This window comes from Brachionichthys hirsutus, chromosome 9 (genome assembly GCF_040956055.1).
Source record: "Brachionichthys hirsutus isolate HB-005 chromosome 9, CSIRO-AGI_Bhir_v1, whole genome shotgun sequence".
Taxonomy (NCBI): domain Eukaryota; kingdom Metazoa; phylum Chordata; class Actinopteri; order Lophiiformes; family Brachionichthyidae; genus Brachionichthys; species Brachionichthys hirsutus.
Genome location: NC_090905.1, coordinates 8,190,356 through 8,203,216, shown reverse-complemented (window position 1 = coordinate 8,203,216; position 12,861 = coordinate 8,190,356). Strand labels below are relative to the sequence as shown.

General features: G+C 41.3%; 1 protein-coding gene across 1 annotated transcript; it reads right to left on the bottom strand.

Annotated features, from left to right (window-relative positions):
• Positions 1-2,607: 2,607 nt before the first annotated feature.
• nrl (neural retina leucine zipper) lies at positions 2,608-5,057 on the bottom strand. Its single transcript, XM_068743900.1, has 4 exons — positions 4,440-5,057; positions 4,065-4,349; positions 3,107-3,322; positions 2,608-2,772 (listed from the first exon to the last, which is right to left on the bottom strand). Exons 1-4 carry the CDS (start codon positions 5,055-5,057, stop codon positions 2,608-2,610), a joined length of 1,284 nt encoding a protein of 427 aa, XP_068600001.1.
• Positions 5,058-12,861: the final 7,804 nt, after the last annotated feature.

Genomic DNA, 12,861 nt, shown 5'->3' with positions numbered 1-12,861 from the left:
AAGCTTCCTCCCCACCCCACGCAGCCCAGCAGCAGATGATGCAGACAGGCAGGCAGCATCAGCGTGGAGATGCCCACGAGTCACGAGGCTTAAACTTTGGAAGATGGCGATAGGTAGACTTACCACTGGAGGGCAGCACAAGACCAGTCCTCTCATAAATTGGCTTTGCTGGAGCGCGTTTTGTTTAAGAGACATCTCAACAAAATGATTAGTTATCATTCATGAACCGCGTGGGTGATTTCTGTTACTGATTAGAACTGAAAGAGTCAATTTTCTGCATTTCACAAGTAGAATTAGAATCTTTATTATAAAGGTATCCCATATTTCACACAATTACCGTATCCTGGTATATTCTTAAATCTCACAGACAAAAACAAGTCTTGGTGAGCTGCAACACTTTGGTATAGGCAACTGTGAAATATTTGCTGGTAAATACAACTTAATTGTTGCCATGCATGAATAGTTTATCCAAGCCCAGGCCACTCCACATCCAGCCAGCTGTGCTTCTTTATTACGTCTAATGGAAACATGGCTACATCGGAATAGATTATCTTGACTCCTACTCAAACTAATTATCCTGTTCCCAATGACACCAGCCAAAGTGGTGGAATTGCAGCGCCACCATAAAAAGAAGACCCCTGCAGCACTAGATTCATTTCAGCATGATGAGGACTGATCATCATCATCATCATTAACATGATTTCTATTACTACTCATATTATCATCATCATTTTTGTTGTCAGTGTAATAATTACAGCTAAAAACAGGCGTTTCTGTGTTATGATAACAATTGTCTTCATCTCTCCCTCTCTTTTATCAAGTCATTTGTAGTCCCTCATTCAAGGAGTATATTTGGACATGTTTTTTTTGTGAAAATGTGAGTGCATGAGAGGTGGTGCGTCCCTCCCACACAAAGCCACAATAGAGTCCGGCAGTGAACAGCCTGGACGCTATTATAGCTCTAATCCTGCTCCTATTATACAGGCCAGAGAGAGAGAGAGAGAGAAAGAGACAGAGAGGGAGGTAGAGCTGAAGATGAGGTCATCCTAAACAGTGCACAGCCAGGGTCAGTGCCTCGGTATAGAGGGACAGCGATAAAGACAGGGATGTAGCAAGCCATGGGGGCTACAGGCGAGTTAAAGGGCATGTGAAAGATTGAACGTCTGAGATGCGCAGACAGATAAATGGAAAAAAGGTGCACAGAGATAAATGACAGATTGACGGGGATGGTGAAGTACTTTGTTTATTTCATTTTCATATGAAACCACACTACAACAGGAGCAGGAAACCAAAATGGCCATCACGTTTTCAAAAATAATGTTAATTCTAGTCATAGTCAGATAAAACGATAAACTGTAGGGAGGTAAAAATGCACACTAGTGAAATAAAACCAGTAAAGTCAGTACATAAACAAACAATAAATACTGAATAAATATGTGAATAAATAAAATAAGTTTGTTTAAAGCTATATCCAAACAAAAGGAATAGCCCCAATGCACGAACCCCTGGCAATGATTCCATGGGACACAAAGGGTTTTTGTTTTTGCATTGTTTTAATCCCTGCACTGTTGATTTTATGTTGCATCATTTTAGCCCGCAGCGACTGAGCCGACAGTGACCAGCTCTGTGGTGTTACATGTCGCACAAATTTGGTGATCATCCCTCTCATGGAGGTGTTCAATCGGCATAAAAATAGCTTATCTAGTCTGGAGAGCTACACAGATACACAACAATCTTGCCATATCCTTTTTTTTAATTTAATTTATTTTTACCTGCTATGACGCTCGCTATCAGCTACATTTCTCTGTGTGTAAAAACACTTCTTTTTTTTTGTCTTTCCTACTTCTGATTATAACAGAAAGTGTCCATTTTGACTAGCAAAAAACACAATTCACACGATTACCCAAAGATTCCCCTGAAAGGTATCCTCATACATTCTTAAATCTATGATTATTCATCTTACAAAGAACAACAAGTCTTGATGAGCTTAAACACTTTGGTAGGCAACTGTGAAATATTTGCTGGTAAATACAACTGCATGCCATGGATAGTTTATCCAAGCCGAGATCACTCCACATCCAGCACCACTGCACTACTCACATCTCTGCAGCTTTAGCAGCTTATAAAAAAAACCCTACAGTTTCAGCCTCAACCACTCATTTGGAGAGTCCACTGCAGCTATATAACTTTGCATATGCAATATTCTCAGCAATGTGGGAACTTATATTTTAAAATTTTTATTTAAAGCTTGTTCCAGCTATTTTGATCATCTTGTCGACCACTGTTATCCTGATATCAGAAGCAGAATATATATTAAAAAAAACCTCCCTTTCTGTGTGCAACTGTTATTCACAGTGACGTTAAAATGAAATCCATGAAGCATCTAGAGCCGAATCTAACCCCGTGAATGCCCCTTTAATCACAGTTGCATGTCGGTCGCTATCTCTTTCACAAACGCACACACTCACAGCCTCATGCACAAACATATGCACACATACACACACACACACACACACACTGTTATGTTCACCACCAAGTCTGATTACTCTTTATTGATTGCTTCATTTTGCTGTCTTCATCGTCTTCCTCTTTCCCTTTGATTTCAATTTAAAGGAAATAGTCAGGGGGTGGGGAAAGTGGGTTGCTAGTGCGGGTCGGTGGGGCGTCTCCACTGGTGATGCCGTGGTTTGTGCTGAGGAGCTTCTCATAGCGAGCCTTATATGCATCTCTCTCCCTCAGGACTCGCGTCAACTCACACTGTAGCTGATCCAGCTGAGGGAAGAGGAGCATTTACATGCATTATTGCTTCGCCAAGCCACAGTGTGGAGATCTTAATTTATTATTATTCATGCCACAAACTGTGACTATAATTTCATGAGATCAGAATTCATTCATCCAAGTCCAAAATTCGATTAAGGATGAATTTTGGGGCCATACGAGGCTTCCATGTGTTGTTACTGCATGGATGCTTTTTGGATACTGTGACACAACTCTACATCTGCATGTTGCCAGTTGGAGGTGTGTGGCTATTGATGGATAAATCAAACTCAGCTTCATAAATGGTTGGTGTGTAAATGAACCACTTTTGTCATGTGTGTTTGTGTACCTGTTGTGACAGCACATGCTTCTCTGACTCCAGAGCGTGGCGGTGCTGTAAGCGCTTATAGCGGCAGGACTGCGCGTAGCCGCGGTTCTTGAGCGTGCGGCGCTTCTGCTTCAAGCGCACCACCTCGTCTTTGCTCACCCCACGCAGGTGTCGGTTCAGCTCTCGCACCGACAAGCTCACCAGCTGCTCATCAGAGAAGCGCTCGTTCACGCCGCACTGTTTGACAGATGGAGAAAATATGCAGAGAAAATACGTTGGCTGCTTTATTTTTAATTAGCAAAGACATAAAACCTGGAAATGTGACTTATGTTTGGAGGGTGAAATGGATGTAGTGTTAATCTGGAATAATCCAATAGAGTATAGGAGTGGAAGTGTCATGGTTGTTTGTCTGTCCTGGAGCACATTTCAGGACCGCATGTCCATAATCTGTCATGTAATCTGACTAAGGGCGGGTGACAGTTATCAGGATTACGCACAGCAATAATAGCAGATATTATCATAAGCTCACACAGTGTTCTGTAAAGCCACCGGACATCTAGATCAACCAGAGCAGAGATAAATAAATGTACACACAACCAAAAACAACAGCATCGACTGTTAATATGCATTATAAATTGTACATGGATGTAAATATTATGAATGTATTTATTTAATGTGCAAAACCAAAGTACAGGCTGGTACTGGTAATGAATGACAATGCAGTATAAACAGTGGTAATAAATGTTTAAATGAACTGAATTATTATTTACATCAATAAATGTGTCAAGTGAATGTGTTCCAAAATGTGTTGTTTTACTTACGATTATTATAAATACATAATTGGAGGGTTATCAGAGCAAGACAAGTTTCAGCCATTCCAGTACCTCCCCCCAAGTTCTTTTTGAAATGGGAATGTTCAGCTGAGCATTATGATCAGCCTCAGCTCGTCTGGACTGACGCTGAGTGATGCCCTGCATACCTGGTGGTCGATCTGTGGGTGGTGATGGTGGTGATGGCCTCCGTGCATGGGATGGTGTGGGTGGTGTTGGTGATGGTGATGAGGGTGGTGATGAAGCCGGCCCTGGGGACTGAGGGGTTGTGGGTAGGGCGCAGAGGCGGGGCCAGCGTTGGGCAGCGAGGGAGCAGCTGATGAGAGGAAAACGAGTGGGCGATGGCACATGTCTGTAGCTTTTGATATGTCACCTCCACTGTCACTGCCGGAGTCTCCCAGGTTGCTGCCCGAACTCTGCGATAGACCTGGAAACTGTCGATGACAAAGAAGCAACAGGCAGAGAAGGTAAGAGCCAGCGCTTTCATAAGAGGAAAGAGCCAGCTGGAAATGTTAGATTGTTACCTGCGAGCTGACAGCTGCAGCAGCCGAGTTCAGTAAAGCCTCCACAGCATCCTCACAGCCCAGAAAGCCATTGTTTGCCCCCCTGTCTCGGTCGCCTCGTTCTGGCACTCCTCCCAAAGCCCCCAGCAAGGTGGCAGGCCCTGTCACCTCACCCCCAAACTGTTGCTGCAGTGCAGCCAGCCAGATTAAGTCCTCCAGGGAGGTCGGGGCAGGGCCCTGAGGCCCACTGTGGGTTGGGCTGCCTTCCACATTACCCTGAGAGCCGGCGCTGATGCTGGAGGTGAAGCTGTTTGAGATGGAGAGCGGGAAGGAGATGGAGGATGAGGAGGAAGAGAGGGAGGAAGAACCTGAAGGCGGCAGATGGGCATCGCTGAGTGTTGGTGAGGGTGGCAGGGAATTGTAAGGGCTGGAGCTCAAACTTGAGTCCTGCGGCGGATGGCTGGCGTACGGAGAGCTGGAGGGGTCATGGGGGATATCAGGTTTAGGATATGAACATGGAGGAGGGAGCGGAGGCGTGTCCGGTTTCACCTCAAACTTGAGAAGGTCAAAGTCGTTTAGGTACTCCATGGCCAGCGGGCTTGGGGGGAGTGAGGTGATGGGGAGGGAAGGAGAAGACATCGTGTCTGCTGCTGCTGTTATAGCTTCTTCCGTGTGTCAGGATTGTTGCACCGTCTGCTCATCTGCCTCGGGGCAGTTCATAGACAAAAGCGATAATAAGAAGTCAACTGTTTGGTACGCTTTCAGAACCTGCACGTCCTTGTTCCTCTTCTCCTAAAGGAAAGATGGAGAGACAGAAAAAAAGAAATATCTGATTAGCTTTTAAGGTATAATTACCTCTCCATTATCCTCAATACAACTCAATACAATGACAGTTAGACTTCTAAACTTCTAAACATAAAGACATTTGTAACTTCTGTCAAACTCATTAAGTTTTTAATTTCCAGATTGCTGGTCAGCAATATGTGGGAAACTCCTCCGGCATGCTGTGTGCGTTTACCTTTCAGCGAAGTCATAATTAAATCAGAGACTTCCTAAATTAATCACCAAAATACTTTAATTATTTATGTAATAACACAAATTTATTATAGTAACTCATTATATGAAGACAATTTAAGGGAATTTTCTGATTAATTCAAGCACACATTTAAAGGATGATATTTTTTCTCGATGGCCAAAAATGGCAGAGGTGGATTTTTGACAGCTTAGCAATCAACAATAAATTCATCATCAATTCCTTTATTTTCTAATCTATAATGTACTCAATTAACCAATTATAAAATATCTCAAAGCCTCAAAGGTGGGCTTTGGATGACTCTGACATGTACCGTATGCAGATGCAAGTGTGCACCAGGGTTTCATTATATTTTGGAGGAAGCAGAATTCTACTAGACACCTAAACAATCATGGCTAAAGAGTTTTAACATGTAATAATTCGTGTTTCAACCAACATGTTCAACAATAAAATTGCGATTTTATTTTATAAAAAGTGACAATAAATCTCAGAGACCAAATCCAATTATCAACCGGTCCAGACTTTAATCCAGAGCCCGAGACTTTCAAACATGAATAGCAACATGTTGAAAGATTTAAAGTAAAAAAAAAAAACATGTTTTATGAAATATATGTTATCTGAATCCAGAATCCAGATTATTGCTTACAGGCTGAAAAAGCAGAGAACATTCACGTATCCAGTCAAAACATTCATACATAGTTGACTAAGAAACGTTTATCTTCAAAATGGAAATGAAAAGCTCCACCCTTATTCAGTCCCAACTGCAGCAAAACTTCACATGTCAGTTATTAGTTTTAAAATAAATACCTCATTAAAAATGCAACTGTGACGATTGTCTCTCGTGCACAGCTCGTTAGTTTTGCCCCCTGTGGATTGGATTGTAAAAGAAAGAAGAAACGATGGCAGTGCTCCATGGAGGCCTCAACATGGCTGTAGACCAGAACCAGAACCAGAACCAAAATGAGCAGACAGTCACACAAGCACAAGAGAACAGAGCACGCTGAAAGCAGGGGAGCTAAAGGTCTGACCTGAGAGGAGCGTTAGATAAAGGGAATGAAATGATCTTACCGTCGGTCATAGAGGTGAAGGATGGTATCTCGACATCGCCCCACCACACACACACATACACACACAAATAATCAACTGACTGGATGACTGACACGTTTGGAGAGAGAGTGTGTGTGTCTGTGTCTGTGTTTCTGTGTGCATATGAGTGTGTGTAGCACTCTGTCACTGAGTGCCACTGCTCCCTTTCTTTCTTTCCCCTCTGTTGCAAATCCCTGTTTGCAACAATCCCCTCCTCCCCAACCCCCCTTCTCTGCCCACCTCTCTCTCTCTCTCTCTCTCCCTCTCTCGGCTCAAAAGTACATATTTGTCTCATTTAATTCAAATTCTTTTAAACCAATTTTGTCTCTCTCTCTCTCTCTCTCTTCACACACACACACACACACGCACACACACACACACACACACACACACACACACACACACACACAGGCAGCATCATGCAACACTCCTCTGTAGTTATCAAGTCATAGATCCAGCTCAGATTTAGTTTGCCATCAAAAATTAAAGTTTACTTGCTGGTGAGAATAAAGTTTTGATGGTTGATTTGGACTGTAGACTCTCTACTGCCCCACAGTGGATACTCACAAACACTGCACTGCCCTATAGCAAATACAGCCTACAGGCATAAAACATCTTAAATATTAGATTGATTATTTTTCATTATTATTATTTCATTATTTTTCATCTTTACTGAAAACCATTGACATGATTGTTAATTATATTGCAGAGATCTTGCTAATATTCTATTACAATACTGAATACTAATTAGTGTTTATTCACTAAACATTTTGGGACTTTTTTTCATGGATTAACTGGCTTCAGGTGAGATTGGACCTTTTCAGTCAGAATCAACATGCAGAATTCAGGAGATACTTTTTCTCTTCACAGAGACAGGAGAAGATATCTACCATGATCTCACTGTGTTTCTCTAATAAGTTAAATCATAGAGGAGTCTAAATACCCTGACATCTTGAATGCACGTTTTCAGCTACATCTTAATGTGGAAACAAATCTGTGTTGCAGAGATTCAGATGCTTCCACTGAGGACTTTGTTTTTGATCTTACAAATTAGCTCCTCCTGTGTCTCTACATTGCCATGCCTCTTGCTGTTAGCCTCTAAATCTGTGAATTAATTATGTTTTTTCAGACCTGTTTAAATCCAGTGATCAGAGAAATGCACAACAGGCATTTCTCAACGCTCCTTAAAAGCTAAACTTGTTAATCCGGAGTCTCTTTGTGTCTTAATAGTGTCTCGTTGAGGAATCAGTGAGTTAATAGTATCTTCACAAATCTGATTTGCAAGTAAACAAAGCCTTGACGGCAATAACGCATGCTGACTCGTGGAAAAAAAGCACAAAACAGGATTTAGATATTTGTTTTCTAAGACAAAAAAAGGGTTCTCTAATGAGCAAAAAAACATATTGATAAATATGACATATATTTAGTAGGCAGTGCCCAATCAAAAGGCAACCTTTTTTAACGTTTATTCTCTCTGGATTCAGTTTTTCTTGCTCTCATTCTCTATTTTAACCTCTCTATCTGGCCATCATTTGCGTTTCCGGGGAAAGCTTAGCCGCTAAACCAACAGGGCCTCCCATGAGGGTGAGGGACAAAGAATGAGAGAGACACAGAGGAACTTACCTCATACTTCATGCCAAACACGCCATCAGCCTCTTCCATCTGCAGCCACGCACACTTTTGTCTAGCGGTCGCTGAGATGGAAACTGTTCACTAATTAGCCCTTCAAGAATCCTCGCTGAGATTATGAATCACAAAGGCTGTCGACGATATTTAAGTGATTGTTCTATTGATGTCTACTTTGTGGTGGTTTACAATATGATTACAACAATTTATTTGCAACCTATAATTCAAATTCCCTCAAACTTTATCCCACTAGGAGAATCCTTTTGTCAATGAATCATTAAAGTAAAGAAAAAGTGCAAAGAACCCACAATAAAACCACAGTATTATGCTTACACTGGTTTTATTTTTCCTCCACACATAACAAATAAAGGAGATTTAGGCCAGATTGTCCATTGTGTGTGAGTGTGTGTGTGAGTGGTTGTGTGTCTCTGTGTGACCTCGCAGTGCATTCTGGGTGTACCCCGTCTCTCGCCCATAGCAAGCTGGGATAGGCTCCCGCAACTTCCGTGACCCGCGAGGCGGAAATGCGGCTGTAGACGAGACGATTGTCTACAAGAAAATGGATGGAATAAAGGAATAGCTGTGACAAAGTTTATCTCGTCCACTTTCTGGGTGTCCTGGATGCCATTACAGGCAACCAACACAGACACCAGGAAGTTAAGCAGGTAAGCACTCAATTCCCAAAATGTCAATCCCTTCACAAATTTTGACATTTTAATCTTGAGTATGTCCCTCCATCATCCCAAACCCCTCTCAGTGACAAGTTAACCCCTGCATCACCCCATAAACCTGGTTTCACATCCTCCCGCTTTATCCCCTCCGAGGCACTTAGAGTCTTGTGTTAGGTATTGTGAAATACTTGGACGAGACTTAACCAAAAGCATAGATGATTAAAAAAATAAAATAAATAAGATGACAAGAAAAGTCCACAAGAAGAAGCAGAGATGAATGAGAGAAGTGACAGAGCTGACGATAGGCCATAACTGTTGGACAGATGGTGTGAGGTGGAAGACTCTAGGGTCTCACTAAGGCAGCCTTATCTCACAGATACATGTCCTAATCCCAGCTAACTCTTCTACAAGCAGCAGGTTTACACGTCTCATCTCAAGAGGGGCCGCCCTCCCCTCGGAGGATCTGTCTCCTTCACTCTCTACACACACGTAAACACACAATGGAGCTATTCATTGACGCATGGTGGAAGAGACACACGGAGGCAACTCGTAAGCAGGCCTAAAACGAAAATCAGAGCCATAACATCAGACACGGCTTCATAATTGGGAAACATTTTGATAATATGTAATGACAACAATGCCTTTGACCCCTGCTAAATAATATTCTAGCATATTATAAAAATGAATATACCGTACAATAAATACTTTATTTATTTAAGATGGTTGAATGTTCTGGAACTGCCTAATGGGAGATTTTCCCCAAAACATTGTCTTGGTTACATTCTGTCTTTCATAGATTGTTTGTGTTTGGGTCTGTGTTTATTTGTGCAATCCACATGTGGGGGTCTCATTGTGAGTGACTTATCAGGCTAGTCATAGGATTAGTCCTGATTCTCCCCCTAAAACTAGTGTCAGATTAACAGATACCCATGGCTTCCTAAGCCATCTGTAATGTAGACTGTGGCCATTACCTCAGCCAGGCCAGTCTTGACTGTCTCTCCCCACCTAAGATCAATGGAAACACTTATTAACTGGAAAAGCACTCAGAGAGCGCTCAGTCTCTCTATATTGTGATTTACATCAAAAATAACGGCCCTACATTTATCTATATTTTAGATTCCTTAACCATGAAAACAAACATCACATTGATATCATTAGTAGTTTATGTTAATCACAACGTTCAGTAAACTTTTGTATGTAGATCCAGAGCTTTAGAAGATACAATAAATCCGTTTGCCCACTACTAATTCCACAGTGTCTTGGTAAAGGTCAGAAAAAACAGAACCTCCTTTGTGGAGATAAGAAGGGAGACATTATTGAAAGGGTCCAAAAACCACGGAAGATGTATTGTTGTAAATATTTACCCAGGTTTCAACTGGATCTGTTTCCTCAGGTATTAAAAATAGTACTCGGGACTAAGGGACATAGAACGGAGAGCTTGAAAACACTGAGGAAACAGAGAGGATGTTCTGGCAGAGAACTGTCCAGAGAGGCAGCAGCTGATCAGGTGAGATGTGCAACAGGTGCGTCTCGTTCAGTTCAACGATGCCTCCGCAGCTGTGCAGGGGCAGAAATCAGCCTGTCATTATATTGATGAGAATTGCTCATACAGAATGTTTAGTATCTATAGATCAATCATTTCCTTATTGAATTTCAAAGGCACATCTTTGCTACAATTTTAAATACATCATCAACATTTTATTTTCTATAATTCAGTTGTCACTGCAAAAAAGAGCAAAAACAATGAAATGTGGGATGAACTTTACAGAACACACCGAGTTAGTAAATGTAAATTATTCATTATATGGAGTGACTGGAGTTCTCTAGAGAAACAAATGTTGCTTTAATACTATACAAAGCTTTAATAATGCTTGTGTATACTTTATCATAGAATAACCCTAACCCTAAAACCTGCATTTATAATATTCTATTTTATTCAGACAAAGGTCCAAGCTCACATCGACATTGCAGGAAAAACAAACATAAAGTAGATGAATTGAATCTTAATATACACAGAAATCAGGGCGTGCCAGCAGACAGAGAGACGTTAGGTTAGAGAGGATGAGGATGAGGAAGAGAGGGATGAACGGATTAAGGTGGTCGATACTTTGGTTCCTCTCCCAGACTGAGAGATGACACTAAAGCTGTTAATTCATTCTCTCCCCACCCCCTCCCCTTCCATCAAGTCAGGAGGTGGCTTTATTTTTTACTGTTACTTGGCAACTAGTCCAAGAACCTTTACGTTTTGTTGAGATGAATCTTGAGGTGCTTCTTGTTTATGACTGGAGAGAGAGGACTGCGTGTTCTTGGACTTATTATTCAAAGAACTGTCTGCATAAGGAAACAGGTGCAGTAGTCCCTTGACTGTAGAGCAGCTTCCACCAGGAAAAATACATCCTCCAGCACTCGCGTTCAATTTCTGCAAATGCCAATGAGTTAGAAACGAACACTTTCTCATCTCTATCACCTCCAAACTAAAGAAAATGGATTTTCAAATAAAGTATTTTTCCCATAAAAAGACAAAGCCTTGGAAAACATTCTACTGGGCGAGAAGACATCTGGAAGAATCTGGAATAACTACATTGAAGTGAACACATTATTTACGAATATTTGCTATGAATGCCGGGTTAAGGCACTGCAGAGGCTTTATCACAGTGCAGTTCTGCAGCGAGTCCATTCCATTCCATGATATCTGCTGCTGATCAGATACTGATGGACATTTTCAGCATCTTTTCATGGCTGCTTTGTCATTACATCCCATAGTGATCATCCTTGGCATGACAGAGACAGGAACATCCTAAGAACAATGTGGAAAATGTGTTGGTGAAATTGGGTTTATTTGAACATTTATTATGTTTTTTGTTTTGTTATGTTTTATTAGGGTGGGAATGTACAACTTAAATATGTTAACATTGGCTTTGCCAACTAATTGCAGGAGAATGAAGCTGCTGAAAGGCACCTCCGTTCTTAGAATAGAGAATGTCATTCAAGTTACAATCCTCAAGCATTTCAAAGTCACGAATAAAAAGGTTTCTATTCTTACACTTAAACTCTCGTGTCAAAACCTGGGCTCAGTTAATCACATTTACACAAGTAGAAAGGAATCCAAGGTAACAAGAGCTTCCGTAAAAACCTGCCATTTCAGGTTAAACATAAACTATGATGCATCCTCTTGCTGGACTATCCTACACTGTACGCTACAACAACACCCAGCATGCTGGAAATTTTAATGTTTAATACTTTTTGCTGCTTTCCCTGCAAATTGCCGTTGCTTCACTGTGATGGCACACATTTTTTTAGCAAAAGAGCTGGATGACCTTACATAACTTCCTTACAACTGTTGTAATATCACAGTTTCATAATCCTGACTAGTCATGACCAGCGACTCTGCAGGCTGTGTGTACGTGTTGATTGGCTTACACTCAAATGTGACTGATGCCGTTTGAACAGGTCTGCCCAACACACAGGCTGCTGGGCCACCCGTTAGGAAGATGGTTCCCATGACGACCTAGCTGAAATACATTAGTAGATTTAGATGTAATTGCATTAAATGACATTGCTGCTCATGTTTGTTTGCTTTCTGCTGTCATTTCCCCCGAAACTGCTGTGCTGTGAATATCATAGAAGCAGGCCTCGTGTGAGCAGCTACATGCAAATAGATTTTCACAGCTTGTTCATGCGCCAACAGCGTCGAGGTAGAGATAAAAAAAAACATTGAAAGGCTTTTTTTGAGTGATGTTATGTGTAAAAGTAGATCTAGTTTTGGTATCTTTCTTACATGAAGTGAACACGAGTCATCATTGCCTTTCCTGACACACAGCGGGTCATCCCTCAACCGAGTAAAGCAGGGGTGTCAAACTCATTTTCTCCAAGGGCCACTTTAGCATTATCGTTGCCCCCCAAAGGCCAAATGTAAACCGTAACACAGTAAAAACCTTCAACTAAATGTAATGTTATTTAATGTAAAATAAATGTAACTACTCCTTAATATGCTGTTAAATAACTATTATTTGTTTTATTTAACTCT

Excerpts from the sequence above, each read along its gene's own strand:
- nrl (XM_068743900.1), bottom strand. The coding sequence starts at position 5,057 with ATGTCTTCTCCTTCCCTCCCCATCACCTCACTCCCCCCAAGCCCGCTG. Across the intron at positions 4,350-4,439 it reads CTGCAGCTGTCAGCTCGCAG|TTTCCAGGTCTATCGCAGAG; the intron begins GTAACAATCTAA and ends TGTCATCGACAG. Across the intron at positions 2,773-3,106 it reads AGCATGTGCTGTCACAACAG|CTGGATCAGCTACAGTGTGA; the intron begins GTACACAAACAC and ends CTCTTCCCTCAG.